Genomic DNA, 21293 nt, shown 5'->3' with positions numbered 1-21293 from the left:
CGCCATCAAATTTAAATTTATGCCAGCCATGGAAATTATTTAAATGAACATTTAAAAAATTAATCTTATATTTGTGAGGTGCCTGAATTCTAAAAGAACAAACTTCTGCATTCCAAGAAATTAAAACCCCACTTTTCCTAAACTAGAGAGCATATTCTCTCTCTCACATTACAAAAAGTAACTTAATCTCTCCGAATCTCCTTAGCTATGAAAATATTTCAGTTTGGCCAAATTATCGAAATAGAATAATGTTTACAAAGTACTAAGAACAATGATGAACACAGAACAGATCTTCACTGAATATTAGTTGTTATTGTGATCTATCATTACTCATGTAACCTGAACCCTGATCAACTGACAGCAACCAACAGTATTTTTTGAGGGGCTGTACCGATGACCTCATCCCCATTGGTTCAACTAATGTTTAAGAGCTTGCCCCCCAAATGACATTCCTTTTCTTCTCCTATAATTACACCAGTTTTTAAATTTTTTAAATTTTTTTTGTGTGTGTGGTACGCGGGCCTCTCACTGTTGTGGCCTCTCCCATTGCGGAGCACAGGCTCCGGACGTGCAGGCTCGGTGGCCATGGCTCACGGGCCCAGCCACTCCGCAGCATGTGGGATCTTCCCGGACCGGGGAACGAACCCGTGTCCCCTGCATCGGCAGGTGGACTCTCGACCACTGCGCCACCAGGGAAGCCCCAGTTTTTAAATTATTTAATAGAGATTTTCTTTTTCTCCTTTGACAGAGGATTAACTGATTTGAGAGTGGCCCAATATCCTATTAGCTACCACCTGCCCACACACATACACAAAGAGAACAGACATATTATTCCAAGCATTATACATCTAAGAGGAAATTGTCCTTCCTAAATAGGGCTCCCAGAAAACAAGAAGCTGATCCTGTTCTCTTTGTAACAAATGACAAACTACTTTTGCATCAGAAGTTCTCACACCAAAGAGGGTCACTATCTCCATTTAGGTCTCAGATATCAACATACAAAACACCTTTTCAAATTTCTTCAGGAGTTTTGAGAAAAGAATCTATTTAGAAGAAGGCCTCAAAATCAAGATGTACTGACATGATTAAGGGTCACTGTGGAACTTCAGTGGTTTGTACTGTTGCCATTTTGTCAATTTATTAATAAATCAAAGCAGTCTGTCTTACAAAAACTTATGCTCCTGTGGAAAAAGAAGTCTTGGAAAATATGTATATTTATATAATACACATAGTAATAATAGCAAACACTCAGGTAGCACTTATTATGAGCAAGGCCTTGTTCTATAACATGCTTTCCATACATTAATTCATTTAATCTAACAACCATGTCTCTAGGCTGAGGGAAAAGCACAGAGGAGCAAGTGTTTCTGAGAAAAAGTGTGAAGGAAAAGTCATCCACTTTGTCACACGTCCAGGCAGCTAAAACCAGGCGCTTTAGGGCAAGGTTGGCCTGTGACCTAGCTACCAATGGCTGCTTCTGAGTTCCACCTGTCGACTAAGAGCTGGGGTTCAATTAGACCTCCTGAATTGAACAGCCACCCTCTCATATTCTAAAACACTGTTTATACCAATGTGAAATTGTCATCTGATGCTAACCACACAGGACAGTGTGTGTTTGCCCACCAATGTTCACCCAGGAAAAAGTAACAGCATTATGTAAAAGGGAAAATATTCTTTTTTATATAACTGAATTAGGAAAAAGAAAAGCCACCATTTATGCTCTACTTTATGCCAGGCATTGCAGTAGATGTCTTACATATATTAGTTTTATTCTTGTAACAACCTGAAAAACAGGTGATATTTTAATGTCAAAGATAAAGAACCTGTTCATCATAAAGAACAGCTGAAAAAGCACCTGGGGTAGAATGAAAGATGTCCTTTTGTAAAATGGAACTGACAGTGCAGTTTCTATTTTTTTCTCCCAGAGTTTAACAGAGCAGTGGGTGCACAATAGTTCTCAACACTATTCAGTCAATGGTGAAACTGACAATCCACCAAATATATAATGTCCCTCTTCGTTAAGAGATCTGGGTGGAATTACATGGCAATTCAAATTTATCAAGCACTTCATAAAAGGTATTAATTTACTTGTGTTCAAAAAGATGCCAGATTTTTCCTGTTTGATTCATTAATAGCCTTAGGAAAGAAACTAAGTGATAAGCATAGCACATTTTCAGAGAAGAAGAAATCATTTTTGGAAGAGTTTTGGGTCACGGTGATTAGAGAAACTTCATATGTAAATATTCAGGGAGACTGAGAGACATTAGTGTGAAATACACAGAAGATTTGGGCAATCTACCTGTAAAAGTAATTATGCATCTCTTTACAAAAATATCTGCTTTCACTTGCTTAAGGAGTAGCAAAAGTGTATAGTAGGCACATCCAGTTCTAAATATTTAACCCAATATATTACTTTCCTAAAAAGTCAGTTTCCCAAAATACAACCTGTTGATATCTATCATGATTTTTATCGAGATATATCTAACAGTATACAAAGTCTAATAACATCAGCGACTGCAATTTTTGATCATGTTATTTTATATTTGTGTTCAAGACCCAAAGCAAGTATGAAAAAAGCTATTTAAGAGAACAAGTACATAGTACATTAAGAAACAAAGACCTAGAGGAGGGCTATCCTAGCAGAAAACAATATTCAGATTATAAGAGGATAACAAAAACGACTCCTCAACTGCAAAAAAAAAGCAGTTGGAAAATAGGAAAAAAAAAATCACATGAACTAAGAATTTCACAGGAAGTTGTCACACAAACAGAGCCAATTATAAGAGCAACACTGCATGAATTATTAAGATGGGCATGAAAAAAATTATAGGGAATTGGATAGAAAAATCCAATGTAGAAAAGAGATCACGCTTACAGAATGTAATATAGAGAGGGAAACCATTCATGGACTACACTATCAAGATACCATCTAGGGAGGTAAGATCACAAGAAAAGCCTACAGTGGAAGAAGCCACTAAAGCAACAGAATCTGAAGTTTAAGCCTTAAGAGGAATTGACGAATTGAAAACTAGAGAGTTAGGAAAGAAACACTGAGGATGAGAAGTTAAACTAGCCTTGGTACAAGAGTGTTGTAGCTTTCATCAGATGGGGTCAGTAGCTGCTGTGTCTTGTTTATCAGACAGCAGACTTTGGGGCTGTGGAACAAAATTAAAATTCATGCAACATATCTTGTGTGGAACAACACAAACAGAGTTCCTGCTTCAGGGAGCTGTTCTTCTTGCATGGCGGGGATGCAAGCTATATGTTAATAAACAAGTAACAAACAGAAAAGTAAACACGATTCTTTCAGATAAGTGATAAATTAGTAAAGAAAAGAGGCAGAAAGGATATCTGGCGTGTGGTTATTAACAAGCTACTCCTCACTTTCCATGGTGTTATAATATTTAACAAAGCCAGGTGAATAAAAAGAAGAGGAGGATGTCAAAATGGTAAAAAAAAAAAAAAAGTAATCTTTCTCTTTCTTTCTCTCCTCTTTCCCCACCCACACCATTCTGTGCTTAGGGCCGGCATCCCCAGGGAAAGGGAGAGACATTAAACTAGTCTCTAAGGAATGGTTAGTAAGACCTAGAAGCAATGGCTAGAAGAACTGGATCATTTAACTGTGCTCAAGAAGGAAAAAAAAGTGACAATTTTAAGTGCAATTAGACTTCTTACACTGGAGCTACTAGGTACTCAAAGTGAGCACTCTATATAAAGAGGATGATAGCCTCCACTCAGACAGCAAAAGAACGATTCAGCCCAGAGGAAAACCAGCCAGTACTATAATTAGTAAGAAGCTATATTGCTTTCAGCATTGTGTTAATAGAGCGGAAAAAAACTGAAAAAGTATCAACTGCTCTTATGCTAACTAGGAAAACAAAAGCAAATATAAATACAAATATAGACACACACACATATCAACGTATAACAAACACCAGACTTCATTTATGAATGATCCATGCTGGAAGATCTTAGAGAAGCTACAAAAAAGACAGTCATGGCTGGGCACGTGAGAATAGGAGAAATGGGGAAAGGAGAAATTTGAGGGAGGGAGAAGGCAAATAGATGGACTGATGTCATGGACAAAAAAGCAGTAACTTTTTTTTTTTTCTTCCTTTTTGACTAACACAAGAGAAAAGGAGAATACCAATGAAAACAAAATCAGGATTTTGACAAAGTGGTCCAGGATGGTATCATGAAGGGACCACATCTGTCTAGACAACCAAAAGGGAATGGTGTAGAGATCAAGAAACTGGAGGAATCGAATGGATGATCATCAGATTATATCAGATCACCTTCCAATAGCTGTGTATGAAAGATGGTTCTGGAGGCTGAGAATTTTGACATGTGGGGTGGAGGTGAGAGAAAGAAACACGAGAAGACAACCAGGATGGACCTCCCAAACCTTCTCCTGCTGAGAGATGGCAGCAGAGCTTCTGCTCCTCATGGGCACTCAGTAGCTGCTCTAAGTGCTGAGAGTAAGTGGCTATAATCGGGGGGGGGGGGGAACAGGGGTGGAAGTGATATTCAAAAGGAGATGTAAGATATGCATCCTGAACCATTTTTTATCCAAATATCAGAACGAGTAGATTAAAATGATATTCTTCACAAGATTAGTTATTTTACTGTGACATGAAGTTCTCCTGTGGTTATAGGTGACATCTACAGCGGTCATGAGTTATCCAATAGTGGTTAGTCCATATCTACCTCAATGGTTTTGTTAACCTAAACAAGACAATTACTGAATTTTAAGAAACACTGCTTACAAAGGAAACTAATGGAAATGACCATAATACTTGGTATTACGAATATTTGGAATCAAACCCAGGCTTTGAACCGTTCATTTTCAGGGTCCACAGCCACTGCTTGATGGTACAGGGCTGCAGGAAAGCAGTATTGATGTGTTAGTCACACCACATCACAAAGAAAAAGAAACTATGCATCACCTAGAGTTAAAACACATCAACTTGAATTTTAGGGAGACACTGGAAGACTCAAACATTTCTCTATTAAATGAATCAAGGACTGACTGTACCTGCTGTTTGTTTTACTATTGCCGTAATACTCTTACTTCTGAAATTCAGAAATTTATCACTTAAGATAATTTGCTGGCAGAGTGAGTGGTGGGGACTTTCTGTCAGTAGAAAGGTCAAAGAATTTTCCAAAATGCAATGCAATTTTTTTTTTTTTTTTTTTTTTTTGTGGTACGCGGGCCTCTCACTGTTGTGGCCTCTCCCGTTGCGGAGCACAGGCTCTAGACGCGCAGGCTCAACGGCCATGGCTCACGGGCCCAGCCGCTCCGCGGCATGTGGGATCTTCCCGGACCGGGGCACGAACCCGTGTCCCCTGCATCGGCAGGCGGACTCTCAACCACTGCGCCACCAGGGAAGTCCATGCAATGCAATTTTTAAACTTTATAATTTTATTATGGGTGACCCAAGAAAGATCCCCGTATATGGTTATACTGAAAATTATATCGTGAGCTAATGGAATGTGAACAATAAGGTACCAGCCTTGTGTGCTGTCCCCCACTGCTTTTTCTGAAATACATAATCTTGGTGGGTTTTGTTTTAAAAATTATTTTTTCAATAAATGTGGGGAAATGTAACCACGTAAAAAGTAGGAGCTCTTATCTCAGTGAGGCATTTTTTCATAGGGTGGACTTCTAGACATAAATGCAAAGATCTTCTAGGGACTACAGCATGCAACAAAGATTTACAGTAAAGCAAAGAAAGTAAGAAAAAAAGTCGACTAACCTAACCCACCTGAGCTCGGCTCACAGGGGTCAATGTCCTCGTCATCGCTGGGACACTCTGCTGAGGCCACAAGGATGTCATCTGTGGTCTGTAAAAGAAACACATGCAGTAGATTAATTTAAAGGGACCTAACAGATCTTTTCATCTTGTCTCGTGCACTAGTAAAACAGCACCTGTGTTTACCTGACAGATCGAGAAACCAAATTCAATTATTTCCCTTCCCGAGGACACAGAGCTTACATTTTTCAGCTTATTTTAGATCCCTCACAGAAGAATTGGCATATTTGTGAAAACTTGATTCTAGCTTATTTTACATGAGGATATGGAAATGGTGGTAGCCAACTTGTAGATACCCATCCATTTAACTGCACAGGGAAGCTGCACACAGGAGCAGACAGAGGTTTAAAACAGCCTGGCAGAAACAGATGATTTGAAATTTATTACAGCCCTGGAGTGCTACAAGGTCTGCATCAGTAGGCTTTATGCAGTACTTGTGCTCGGCTTCCTAAAAGCAGAACAACTATATAACCTTTTATATTCATGACCAGGTAGAATTTGATGTATCTTTGAGATATAGCTTGTCTTTATTAGGAAACACAGATTACACCAAGAATATCTTTCACTGATGCAAAAAGGGAAGCAAATATAGTCCATTGAAGCTACTTTTTAAAATTTGTGTTGAGCTTTCACACTCATTACAAAGTTCTCATCTTTGTAATATTCAGACAGCAGGTATTGTTTCCCCATTGTCCTTTCCATCATTAAGGTTTTAGAATAAATGAAGAGTGTATTGGGGGGATGATATTTTACAGCAAATAGGATAGAGGTGACAGTTTTCTTTTTGACATTCTAGTTGCTTCACTGCACTTACAGCAAAGAAGATAACCATCACTGTAATAAAAAGCAGAGTGTGTAAAACCTAGCAGTTAGTCACATAATCAACACGTTTACAAGCATCAAAGGTTGTCCTTTACTGCTGCTTATAAGCAACAATAAACTCAGCACAGATATTGCATGGAAACTGTGAAGGTTTGCATCAGGTTTGGCTAATGCTAAGGTAATACAGAGAGAATTCAAGGTACAAGAAGGAAAATATCTCATTACCTCGGCTAAGGATTAAGGAGATTATAATTGTCTAGATGATACTCAGAACTGCAACACTGATAAAGTCCTTATTTAAAAGTAGAATACAGGTCTTAAAGAAAAATCAGATATATGATATGATATACTTTTATTAAGGGAGTGTCTAATAGTCAGAGGGTAAAGTAGAAATATATAAATGTTAAGAGAATTGCATTATTTTGAAAAGTGGAGACAAGGGATGATGCGCATTTGTGGCAAAATTAGGCTCAAAAATGTTTCAAGTACAGCGTCTTTAATTAATCAAGAATAAAGAATTTGTCCAGATGCTAGTGCTTCACAATGTAACTTTAAATAAATGCAAGCATTTAATAGTATTTTGAGATGGTTTCATGTTATTCTGCTCTTAATTCCTCTAACACAGTTGGGAGACTGAATTCATTTATTTTGCTGCCATCATTTTAAAAGAAGTTCAAATACCAGTTTTCCTGGAATTGTAACTGTTAATGCCAGTGAGAGCCACTAGCAATTGGTGTGATAGACACGTAGGTATCGTTCAGTACCGTGAGCTTTAAAAGGCAAGAATCCATCCTCTTTCTGGCACGAGCACATCTTGCAGGATAACGTCCAAACTGACTTGATAATAAGTTATTGGATTATGAGGTCTGGCAGGTCAATTGTTCCAATTCGCCCCAGAGCTGATAATCTGTTTTTTAAAAGCCAACTTCAAGTGGAAAGCTACCTTTTTTTGAAAACCACAGTGGATATTTAAAAAAATTAATTTCATGGTTACAAGAGTATTTCTCATTTTCCTTGAGGAATTTTTGTTCTTGGAGGAGGAGGGGGAGGAGGATGTGGGTAAGTTCTTTAATCTAGTTCTTCTCACCCTGGCAGTGATGTTGCCCCCTCTTCCCCTCCTCCACCTGGGAAGACATCTGGAAACATCTGGAGACATTTTAGTTGTCTCAGCTGGGTTGAGGTGGGAGTGGGTGAGCTACTATTGGCATCTAAAGAGTGGACACCACAGATGCTGCTAAAAAATCCTAAAACGTACGTGTCAGCCTTCCCACAACAAACAATGATCTGACCCAAATGACAATAGTGCAGAAGTTGAGAAACTCTGCTCTAAAAGCTTAAAAACTGTTTTGTACCTTGTTTTTCTCATCTGAAAAGAATGGAGAGCATAGTCACCGTTGTTGTAAAGATTAACTTAGTCCATGAAAAGTACCTAGAATAGGACCACATTTTAAATAGTTATAAAAGTTGTGGTATTACCAACATTATTGTTTCACAAATGGAACACCAATTTAATATTTTTGCACTATATTTATAAATAATATAATTTTACACATTAAACTGGAAGTTGTACATGTGAATTATTCTCAACTTTAGATCTCATGTTAGCTTTTTTTTTTTTTTTTTTTTTTTTTGTGGTACGCGGGCCTCTCACTGTTGTGGCCTCTCCCGTTGCGGAGCACAGGCTCCGGACGCACAGGCCCAGCGGCCATGGCTCACGGGCCCAGCTGCTCCGCGGCATATGGGATCCTCCCAGACCGGGGCACGAACCCGTATCCCCTGCATCGGCAGGCGGACTCTCAACCACCGCGCCACCAGGGAGGCCCCTCATGTTAGCTTTTATATCAAAATACAGTAGCTCTATTGGTACTTTGTTGAACTAAGTTTCCATCTTTTGCTGCCTAGGTTCAAATTCTGAATTAGAAGTCAAACATCGAATATAAATAATAAAGGTTGCTTCCTAAAAGAAATTCACGGACTAGAAATGTGTAACTCTGTGTAGTGTTTCATGCAGACTAAGTTATTTAGGCTGCAAAGTTACATTTTGTTTTAAAAGTTGACCTAATTTTTAAATTCAACAGCCTTTCCGAACAATTCCACAGAAAACAGAAAGTGTTAGAGAATGTTCTCAGTGTTATCTTTCACAAAACACAGTACCTAAAATAACAAAAGATGTCATACAATGAACAGTACCTCCTATAGCCTTTTACAGTAGAAAAAATATCACTGTACAAATTCGACCCTATTGTACATCTATATTTTAGTTTTTAATGCACTTTTCCTGATAAAATGAATACACATTGTTTTCATATTTTTCTCTCAGACATTAAAATCCAGCAATAGTCTTGGGAAAAAATGCCTTGATAGAAATCGTCACTGTATGGAAAATCAGGAAGTGGCTCAAGTATAGGGAGAAAAATCGAATTTCACTTCATTTCAGAGGCTAAATTAACAAAACAATTTTCTAGCCAAGGCTGTGTAATTTAAATTTAATTCACCGTGTTTGGAACTGCCTCCCTATGACATGCTGTTGAAGAAACTCAAATATGTCACACTAATCAATTCTATTCTTCAGTATACTTTTCTCTGATGTTTATAACCTTTTTCAGAAGAGACAACATTCTGAAGGAGACAGAATAGTGATCGAGCAAAAGCATTAGCTTTACATAACCGGCCATTTAGATAAGGGTCCCTAACTGTGCATTCAACCACTCACAGGTCAAAGTGCATGCTGATCTTCCCTAATTCACAGTGGTGTGGACATTTTCATGGCAAACATCTGTTCTTGTTCAGAATGTCTACTGAAACTGCTTAGGTCTCCTTACCTTTAGGGGAAAAAAATGATTTGCACACAATTCAGGAACTAAAGGCATCAAAACTTAATTCACGTGTTATATGGGTAAACACCAACCTGTATAGGGTAGGAAAATTTAATCAGAATGGGGGAGAAAGGATGTCCTTAATGTACAGTAAGAAGTTAGACCAGTTTTTTTAATGTCCAGGGTTATTAGGCAGAGACCACTTGGTGGGTTAGAAAGTAGAGAAACACTGATGTATTTTTGTTCTTTGTATTTTTGCTCTACAGAGAGCCTTTTTCCCCACCACCACCTTTAATGGTAGAATTTGCTGCATATTCACTTTTTTGAATATAGCACAATTGCATATCTGTGTGCTAAAAAGACAGGATGAGAGGATAGATAAACTTAGTCTGTAATATTATATCCTTGCTAAGACTAGCATTCCTAGACCTTATTCCTCATGGTAAACAGCTTTGCTAAAGACCGGTAAATTCTGATGAAAAGACCCACAAGAAAACTCTACCAGCAAAAATCTGCTTTGTGAGAAAAAGAACATATTCCAACTGTGCAAAAGGATGTCCATTATGAATTTGATGCCCACAAAGAAATTCTTGATTTACTCTAAAATTTCGATTGAAACTTTGTTTCTGAAACAGTGACAGTCTATCCAGCTATACGTCCAAATACAATGTAAAAAAAAACAATTGTCTCAAGCAATGGTGCTCACTCATGTAACAGTATTTAGCCTAATCTCTCACTGCTGTGATGGACATTTATACTGAGCTGATTGAGACAACTGATGGACTGAGGATGGTGCTAGCTGACATGTGATATGTTTGGCTAATTGACGGACACTTGTTCTGATACTTTTGTCTACATGAAGCTGCTCTGGAAGAGAGAGAACATTGATGTCTGCCTTTCAGCACTGAATCTGATAGTCTTCCTTATCAGATTTATTGCTAGATGTGTTTTCTTGAAAAAAGAAAAATACCAGGATTCACAATTAGTGACACAAATTCCTCAAGCTACGTCTGAACCATTGCACTGATAACTTATGGGGCAAGAAGTTTCTAGGAGGTAGGGAAGTCACAATTTTCACCAAAAGGAAAAACTGCAAAAAAATAACCCAACTGTAATACATATATAGAATTCCCCAACGGTGGGTCAATTTGATCAAACCAAATCACTAAACAAATATGTCAACTTGGTAATTTTAGTTAATCCTATTAAAAATGTAGAAGGAATTTAGAGACTTTGCATAGATTCTATGGTAGTTTCCATTGTCTCAGTGAAGCTTTTGGTTCTTATTTGTCATTTGTTTCTCTGAGTAGCAGATGCCACATAAAGATATCAGTCCCATGCTCACTAATCTAATAAAAATAAAAATAATAAACTGAGATCCAATACATGAAGGATGAATTTTAGCTCCAGCACATGAGTAACAAAGAATATGAAGATCAATTAGTCACCAACAAATGAGTCACTCATCTATCCATAGCATTTTCTGGTGGGCACAAAATATGGTCACTACCTAACAAGGCACAAATCGTGATTCCTACCTGCAAATAACTTATTGTGCCCATTCTATTCTAAAGCAGAAGAACACATCACTCATTAATACAAATAACAAAATAAATTCTAATAGCTTATTTTGATTGAAATTTAACAGTGCTCCCATATCTACTACTTCATTAAATATTCACCAACAACACACTTATGCAGAATGCAGGTGGAGGTGCTATTATTCTGAGTGTTACAGTTAAGTGCCTGCTCAAAAAAAAATACCCGCTTTGTGACCGCCTGGAGGGGTGGGATAGGGAGGGTGGGAGGGAGACGCAAAAGGGAGGGGATATGGGAACATATGTATATGTATAACTGATTAAATTTGTTATAAAGCAAAAAAAATAAAAATAAAAAGTAAAAAAAAAAAAAAAAAAAAAAAAAAGGATCATACACCATGATCAAGTGGGGTTTATTCCAGGAAGGCAAGGATTCTTCAATATACACAAATCAATCAACGTGATACACCATATTAACAAATTGAAGGAGAAAAACCATATGATCATCTCAATAGATGCAGAGAAAGCTTTTGACAAAATTCAACACCCATTTATGATAAAAACCCTCCAGAAAGTAGGCACAGAGGGAACTTTCCTCAACATAATTAAAGGCCATATATGACAAAGCCAAAGCCAACATCATCCTCAATGGTGAAAAACTGAAACCATTTCCACTAAGATCAGGAACAAGACAAGGTTGCCCACTCTCACCACTCTTATTCAACATAGTTTTGGAAGTTTTAGCCACAGCAATCAGAGAAGAAAAGGAAATAAAAGGAATCCAAATCGGAAAAGAAGAAGTAAAGCTGTCACTGTTTGCAGATGACATGATACTATACATAGAGAATCCTAAAGATGCTACCAGAAAACTACTAGAGCTAATCAATGAATTTGGTAAAGTAGCAGGATACAAAATTAATGCACAGAAATCTCTGGCATTCCTATATACTAATGATGAAAAATCTGAAAGTGAAATCAAGAAAACACTCCCATTTACCACTGCAACAAAAAGAATAAAATATCTAGGAATAAACCTACCTAAGGAGACAAAAGACCTGTATGCAGAATATTATAAGACACTGATGAAAGAAATTAAAGATGATACAAATAGATCGAGAGATATACCATGTTCTTGGATTGGAAGAATCAGCATTGTGAAAATGACTCTACTACCCAAAGCAATCTACAGATTCAATGCAATCCCTATCAAACTACCACTGGCATTTTTCACAGAACTAGAACAAAAAATTTCACAATTTGTATGGAAACACAAAAGACTCCGAATAGCCAAAGCAATCTTGAGAACGAAAAATGGAGCTGGAGGAATCAGGCTCCCTGACTTCAGACTATACTACAAAGCTACAGTAATCAAGACAGTATGGTACTGGCACAAAAACAGAAAGATAGATCAATGGAACAGGATAGAAAGCCCAGAGATAAACCCAAGCACATATGGTCACCTTATCTTTGATAAAGGAGGCAGGAATGTACAGTGGAGAAAGGACAGTCTCTTCAATAAGTGGTGCTGGGAAAACTGGACAGTGACATGTAAAAGTATGAGATTAGATCACTCCCTAACACCATACACAAAAATACGCTCAAAATGGATTAAAGACCTAAATGTAAGGCCAGACACTAACAAACTCTTAGAGGAAAACATAGGCAGAACACTCTATGACATAAATCACAGCAAGATCCTTTTTGACCCACCTCCTAGAGAAATGGAAATAAAAACAAAAATAAACACATGGGACCTAATGAAACTTAAAAGCTTTTGCACAGCAAAGGAAACCATAAACAAGACCAAAAGACAACCCTTAGAATGGGAGAAAATATTTGCAAATGAAGCAACTGACAAAGGATTAATCTCCAAAATTTAGAAGCAGCTCATGCAGCTCAATAACAAAAAAACGAACAACCCAATCCAAAAATGGGCAGAAGACCTAAATAGACATTTCTCCACAGAAGATATACAGACTGCCAACAAACACAAGAAAAGATGCTCAACATCTTTAATCATTAGAGAAATGCAAATCAAAGCTACAATGAGATATCATCTCACACCAGTCAGAATGGCCATCATCAAAAAATCTAGAAACAATAAATGCTGGAGAGGATGTGGAAAAAAGGGAACACTCTTGCACTGCTGGTGGGAATGTGAATTGGTACAGCCACTATGGAGAACAGTATGGAGGTTCCTTAAAAAACTACCAATAGAACTACCATATGACCCAGCAATCCCACTACTGGGCATATACCCTGAGAATACCATAATTCAAAAAGAGTCATGTACCAAAATGTTCATAGCAGCCCTATTTACAATAGCCCAGAGATGGAAACAACCTAAGTGTCCATCATTGGATGAATGGATAAAGAAGATGTGGCACATATATACAATGGAATATTACTCAGCCATAAAAAGAAACGAAATTGAGCTATTTGTAATGAGGTGGTTGGACCTAGAGTCTGTCATACAGAATGAAGTAAGTCAGAAAGAGAAAGACAAATACTGTATGCTGACACATATATATGGAATTTAAGAAAAAAAAATGTCATGAAGAACATAGGGGTAAGACAGGAATAAAGACACAGACTTACTAGAGAATGGACCTGAGGATATGGGGAAGGGGAAGGGGAAGCTGTAGAGAGGCATGGACTTATATACACTACCAAACGTATGGTAGATAGCTAGTGGGAAGCAGCCGCATAGCACAGGGAGATCAGCTCGGTGCTTTGTGACCGCCTGGAGGGGTGGGATAGGGAGGGTGGGAGGGAGACGCAAGAGGGAGGGGATATGGGAACATATGTATATGTATAACTGATTCATTTTGTTATAAAGCAGAAACTAACACACCATTGTTAAGCAATTATAATCCAATAAAGATGTAAAAAAAAATACACATTTGTATACTCATTTACCCAATTTGAATGTGTGAACATTGGTATTCATGAATATTTAGGGCAAAACTGAAATATCCCTGACAACGGCCAGCTTTCACATTTCTTTAATGTTTTTTTCCCTCAATTGATGCCTTAGGTTATTACAAAAAGTTACCAGAAATCAGCTGTCTGCTTGGAAAAAGACGGACTTGAAAGCCATTCAATTTTCTTCAGAATTTTCCTAACTGTTTAAAATGTATGCAATGGTTTCAGAACAGTGCAAGTGAGTTGGACAGAAAAACTCACCATGTAAAGAGGTCACAAATATTTTACTCATTCTAACATGCATTTTCATATGCATTTGATAGTGGTCATCCTAATAGGAAAAACTCTAAGGGGAAGATAGGGATATGGAAATAATGACACAGAAAAATGAAATTATGAGAGGAAGAAATGAACTGAATTCCTGCTTAATGAAACAAAAACATATTTTTGCAAAGTTATGCAAAAAAGTAAACATGCAAAATAAAAACCTGGTGTCAGGAAGCTTGAAGTTAAATTTATCTTTTTAAAAAAAGATAAATTCTTATATTTCTTTGAGCTACTAATGACCTCTATGCTCATACCGCATTTCCATTTTTAGCCAAAGCAAATAGGAGAGCTGCCCAAAGAAAAAGTTAAAGTGAAGTTTAAATTTTCAGGGAGGATTTGGAATATCTATTCTCTTGGATTCTCATGAATTAGAATTTGGGAGTGAAGGACCTCCAAAGAATGCTGGTAGTGATGTGGAGATGCTGAAAGGGAAACTAGAATATGCATGTGGTTGAATGTGCTCCCTCTCTGTTTGTTTTGTTTTTGAACAAAGCCCTTTCTGAAATGGGTTTGGCCACTTCCAAATAAATACTGACAGGTGTTTACAATGCAAATCTAGGCTTCTAGCTGTGTTAATATGAATCTTTAGTCTAACTACTGTGATTGAATGGACTAATTAGTCACACAGGTTGAACTGAAAATCCTTATTGGTAATGAGGCCAAAACATTTTATAATTGTAAAATGCCAACGATGGATAGTTTCAACAAGATGCCTCCAAAATCCAAGCTTTCATCGTTGGCATCTAACATGTTAGGAAATGGAATCATGTTTCAGTCAAGCAGTCATATATCTTCTTGTACTGAGCCAGACACTAGTGATCATTAGTCTAAGGTCTTTATTTTACATATCAGGAAGCTGAAGCTAGAAATTTAAGTGTTTTTGTTTGACCACATAATTATACTGCTAGTTAATGGCAAAGCTATGAGATAATCCCGACCTCCAATAGACTGTGATTGTCTCTCATCCCGGGTGACTTCTATCCATCCATCCATCACTCACCCAGCCATCCTCCTATTCATCCATCCATCCATCCCAAACCATTTTGTTCTTTAAAGGATTTCATGTGATTATAAAGATACACAATGAAATAGATTTAAAATAAGTTAAAAGGTGGCAAAGGAGAGTACTGGCTTTTATATAAGTAACCACTAAAATTATCATGAAGAAAACACACACAGATATCAGGAGACATATCCACAGCTGTTGTACCACTTGATATGGCAGCACATTGTTTCACTAGAAATGGAACAAAATGAATGCTAGAGTTTAATTTTTTACTCCAGTTACAAAAATTCAAACATTGACAGAACTGCAGTTACTTTGAAATGAAGTCAACCCAGAAAGTTCTTTATTTAAGTGCGGTAATCTTTTCTTAACTTTTTTTTTTTAAAGACCTTAAACATCTTGTCTCTCATCTCTGCACATAAATGCATAACTAAATTCTTGGGGACAGAAAGAAAATGTAGATTATTGAATCTTTTCCTATTTTTCCCCTTGACTTAGAACAGTGCAGGTCACGCTGGCTACAAAATGAACTCTTTTGTCTCTCTTCTCATTAATCCACTGATGAAAACTTCTAAGGTCTCTCTTATTAACTTCTGTTTTCACAACTTAAGTGCCAATGAGATATTTAGCTTTGTCTCTCTCACACAACCATCATTAGGGTATTGTCAAATTATCTTAATACATCTTAGGGACAAGTAAATGTAGGTGACCATTAATTAATAATACTGTTGCTTCTCCAGGTACAGTCTAGACATCCATTCATTGGTCAGAAGGAGCCACAGGCAGCTAGTTATCCAGAATACTTCTTCTCTACTGGGCAGGACCATGACCAATGTCCCCTTGATAGAGCTTCAACTTGGAGATATGTGAGAAGTTCCATCCCACACAATGCTTGGAGTCTGGGACAACAAGAATTAGGGATGTGGTTGGAAATCATGTTGATGAAGTTGACAGACAGTTGGTTTCCTGATTTTTTTTTGGACCCATTTGTTGAATATATGCAAGGTTCTATACCAGTATCTTGCCAATATCTGAGCAGCACCTCTATGAGTGTTTCTATCAAGGAGTGACTGACAGTAAATGTGATCTCCCTTAAATGTTATAATGTTATTTTGTTCATGCACTAAGAGATCCAATCCTTGCTGGTTATAGTTAAACTGGAACTCCAAGCTTTCACATCTGACTATTTCATTTCTTATGTTGAATACTTCGTTTCGTTAATACATATTTGGAATGTTGTACTGTTGAACCACTTCAGTTTAATTTGCTGCATGCTGATCAATAATGGAAAATATATATCAAGTCTCAATCTGGATCTCATAAGTAATATGTATCATCTTGAAATGATTTCTGTGTTCTCAACAGTACATAAGAATATATATACTATATAGGCAAATATATATACTATGCATGTATATATATACTATATATGTGACTAAATGTATATATATAAATATATAATCATTTGTATATGACAAAATAACTTCTCTATCTCATAGGGATATTATGGGGATCCATTTTTTTAAATTAATTTTTTAAAGTCTTTTTAATTAATTAATTAATTAATTTTTATTTTTGGTTGTGTAGGGTCTTCATTCTTGCACGTGGGCTTTCTTTAGTTGCGGAGAGCCGGGGTTACTCTTCATTGCAGTACGTACGCTTCTCATTGCAGTGGCCTCTCTTGTTGCAGAGCACGGGCTCTAGGCCCGCGGGTTTCAGCAGCTGTGGCACATGGGCTCAGCAGCTGTGGCTCGCGGGCTCCAGAGCGCAGGCTCAGCAGTTGTGGAGCACGGGCCTAGTTGCTCCGTGTCATGTGGGATCTTCCCGGACCAGGGATCGAACCCGTGTCCCCTGCATTGGCAGGCGGATTCCCAACCACTGTGCCACCAGGGAAGTCCCCGGGGATCCATTTTGATATGTGTGAAAGCACTCTGTAAATATGAAAGTTCTCACATGGCAGTGTTTATATGTTATTATTACAACTAATACAGAATTATTTTTGTTCCTCACATGACAATATGAAGAACAGTTCTGGGGAGTGCTTAAAGAAGGCAGCTAAATATCCACTCAACTGAATATATTTCATTTTTATGTCTTGAAATCCTCTTGTCCCCTCAATTGAATAGGATCTGTATCTCTCACTCCAATTGGCCCCTCACATAAATGCTGCTATTCTTGGGAAGATCTCTTTCACATCAGAATATGATTCACTTCAGCATTGCTTACTGAGTGCCCATGTTTCAGTCTCACTGGTAACCTACAAGATGGGCAGTGCCAATCTACGTCTGGCACTGTGATTCCTTCTTCTCCATGTCAGCGCTCTGGGAGAGTTACTGCACAGATGCAGGGCTACTGGAGTTCTCTCAAAATTCTCCTCCTTATTCACTTTCGTGGGACTTAGAAGATCGTGACTATTTGATTTATTTTATGCCCGCATCCAGAGTTTACTCTAAATCATGCCCTATTATATCTAGAGCATTTAAATGAATGGAAAATAAGAAAAAAGAGATCACGTAGCAAACACTGCTAATTAAAGGGGAGAGAGACAGACAGACAGACAGAGAAACAGACAGAGAGAAGGAGAAGGAGAAGTAGGGAGGGGAGCTGAGGGGAGAGGGAGAGGAGGCTGATTCTAAGTGTGATCCATGCAGCACAATGCTTCTTATTATAGTGGCTGTATTTGTAGTTATAACAAAACATTGCCCATGGTCATGTTCCCTATATGGATTAATAATACGCGAATTAACTCTCGTAAGACACGGAGCAATATTTTCTTAGTGCCTTAGAACAGTAGAGGTGTGCGCCTTTCCAAATTATATTTAAATCTAAAAGTTTGAGAACTGCGTAGGTGTATGTTTTATTTCATGTATTTCTGTGGGACAGAATTTATGTCTGTGTTTTATAGCCCTCGAACATCTATCACATCTATCACAGTTCAACAGAGTTGATTTAAAATGTCATCACCATTGATTGTGGTGATTATTTCACAATGTATATGTGTATCAAAACATCAACCTAAAACAATTTAAATTTGTCAATTATATGTCAATAAAGATAGAAAAAAATGCTATCATGCTCTAAAACCTGGCTTATCTTCAAGTGTCTGTAATTTCAATAAAAGCACTTGATGAAAATAAGTACGATTGTGAAAATAGAATTAATAAAGTTGAATGAAGGATTCATCTTGACTTAAAAAATAGAAGATATATTACACAGGACACTTGCATTGGTGGAATCATTTCAAATAATCTTATTCCTGATGGTCATCCTCTCTAAGTTCATTACATCTAGGTGTATGTTTGCCACAATTGCTCACAAGTATAGATTATTTTCCAGGCGTATAACTCCTAAGAGTGGGAGATGAGAATTGTGGCAAAAATCACACTTTTTCAAAGATTTTATCTGCCTTCTAACATCTCTAGAAGTGACAATGAAACTTTGTAACTAGTTTTTACATTATACCTCATGGCTGGAAATTTATGGCAGAGAAATAGCAAAAAGTGACATTATCTTTAACTGCAAAGAGAGAATGACTAAAAGTTAGAAGGAAGGAAAAGCTAAAAATGTCTTGCAATAAGTTGGTCTGCCTGCCTTTATGAAGCATCCCTGTCCGTTGAGAAAGCAATAAGATATAGCCTGCCTTAGAGAAAGGGCCAAGAAAAAAAAATAGTTGACTGCCATTCTGGGGTTTTTTTCCTGTATAATATACCCCCAACTCTTCCAGTCTCCCCTGAACTCTATTGCCATAGTCTTACCTTGTAAATACTTTCATTGGATTATAAGGAAACTATGCCTTTATAATGTTTTCCTTCAAAATCTAACTACAGGATGAAACTTTTATCTTCTTCCTGAAATAAACTGCATGAAGATAAGGGCTGGCTGAGAACAGCCATCAAATTCAGACTAAGACTTAAGTGCAGGACAGAATGCACTCACAAAATTTGCATCTTTTGATTGATTCTTCCATGCATTCACTCATTCATTAATTCATTCATCCATTCACAATCATTTATTGAATACTTTTGATTAACAAGGGATTATATACAGAAGAGGAATATAATATGGAACCAGACTTCCCTCCCTTGAATTGCTTGGAGAACTTCAGGAGTATGACAAATGGAGGCCATCTACCTATGAGCAGAAAATCCTCTCTCTACCCCTGAGCATAGAAGGAGCATGGGTATTAGAGCTAGATGGACTGGGCTGAAATCCCAGCTCTGCCACTTATTAGCTGTTGATGTTGGGCAAATTATCTAGCTTCTTTAGGTTTCTTCCTATGTAAAAATGAAGTTATTTACAGCTATTTTGAATTTTTATGAGGATGAAATTCTCTAGGGCTAGATAGGCACAATGTCTAGCACAATGGCTGGTACTTAGAAGACGCTGTTGAGAGTATTTACTATGTAGACACAGCTGGCTCTGTACACATTGTCACTTTGCTCTCCTTGAAACATGGGAAGAGAAGTTTATCTTAGCCCTGGATTTCTGTGATCTTCAGACACAGACATTCCCTTCACAAAGGAAGTATAATTTCCTGGCTTAAATTCATACTTCTATGTTTAAACATCCTATAAACAGAGTAAATTACATATCTGAAGTGAGAGCTCTTTTTAAAACACCTCAAAAAACATCATAACTACCAGTGTATTGAAAAGCCAAGGGGCTTCTCTTCTCTTCTCCCTAGCTGCATGATGTAACCAAGCATTTATCAAATCCTACTGTTTTCGGAGTTTGGAGACTTGAGTTATTTGTTCCAGGTCCCTTCTAGTAAAGAGAGGGAAACCCTAAGTCGGTACAGTCAGGAGTGCAGTATCATATCACTGCACCGACAGTGTCCAGCTCAGGAATAGATAGTGGTCTCCCGGCCCTCCATCCAGTTGGCATCCAACTCCTTCAGTTTCATATCTGGGTGTAGTGAAGATGAAAATAGAGGCAGGATTAATTAGTCACTTTTCCCAAGTTTCTCAAACATGATTTGCCTTTTTCAATTCTTCCCTAGGTTTTATTGAAAACTTTAAGCAAGGCCTTTGAAAAATACCAGGGAATGCGGCCTTCTGACATCACCCGGAGCTGCCAGACTGGTGAGCACTCAGTAGCTCCTGCAAAGCCCACTAAGGACCACCTGAAGAATGCACATTCAGATGCTGAAGGAGAATTTTGTAAACTGTCTTCTATTGAGGACTGGGAGCCTCATGAGAGAGTCTGCCGTTTTGTGCACACTTCATCAGATGGCATCTGTGTCTAAACTCTTCCCTGAGATCTTTGAGTAACTAGCCACGCTCTCTTTTGGATAGCTTTTCTCTCTTCCGCCTTGCATTTACAATCAGTTCCTCTCAATTCTGACATGTTTCCTCGAAGTTGCTGTCATGCCTCTCCACCTGGATGAGCCCTTTTCCTCCCCTACACACCTCTGCAATCCCTTAACCTTCTCTTCATCCTCATTACTGGAATGCCTGCTGATTAAGAACAAGAATTAAGCCTTCTATTCACCGAAAAATGTCACCTGTCATTATGAGAACCTTTGGAATCATTTAAGTGTCATCACGTAAACAGAAAGACAAGCTTCTCTTGATGGTTCGGTAACGCTGTTATGAGCGTCGGTGCTATCTGCAACATAGCAGTGACCTCAGATGCCAAAGAGAATAGTATCCTTGTCCTGCTCCATAGGTTCTCAAACTTCTCTTCCACTTTTTAGTTGATGTGTACTCTTATTAGTTTTTCTCTTTTGTCTATCACTGTCAGGCTTTATAGAGGCCCGTTTCTGTTTTCAAACTTGCTCCTTCATATCTGCTTTGAGCTGGACATCTAGATAATCAGATAACCAATGTTCTCCAACTATCTTAGAAACAGGGTCACAGAGGCTCTCAAACAAGAAAGCCCAGGTGCTTCAGAGTCAAGGCTCACGGCTTAAAATACACAAGACTTGTTAGTTTCCTCAAAATGCTAAGTTCCTTATGAAGGTAGTGCATTTATTGGTAAGTTAGCACCCAGTAATATTTTAACTATGATAATTCTCAAATAGGCTTTTCTTCATTAATTCCAAGAA

General features: G+C 37.7%; 1 protein-coding gene across 38 annotated transcripts in view; it reads right to left on the bottom strand.

Annotated features, from left to right (window-relative positions):
* NRXN1 (neurexin 1) overlaps nt 1-21293 on the bottom strand; it is a gene marked incomplete at both ends in the record, with an annotated part of 1149966 nt that overhangs the window by 16932 nt on the left and 1111741 nt on the right. For 23 of the 38 annotated variants that reach the window (XM_081253733.1, XM_081253747.1, XM_081253714.1 and 20 more), the window contains one exon: nt 5757-5844. In XM_081253733.1, the coding sequence (XP_081109859.1) occupies nt 5757-5844 (88 nt within the window). The remainder of the gene's footprint in view (nt 1-5756; nt 5845-21293) is intronic. The other 15 variants (XM_081253723.1, XM_081253724.1, XM_081253715.1 and 12 more) reach the window with 1 other exon arrangement.

The sequence above is a fragment of the Mesoplodon bidens genome, assembly GCF_964165515.1.
Source record: "Mesoplodon bidens genome assembly, chromosome: 14".
In the NCBI taxonomy this organism is placed as follows: domain Eukaryota; kingdom Metazoa; phylum Chordata; class Mammalia; order Artiodactyla; family Ziphiidae; genus Mesoplodon; species Mesoplodon bidens.
Note: the sequence above shows the minus strand (reverse complement) of the source record. Positions and strands in the feature narration are given on the sequence as shown.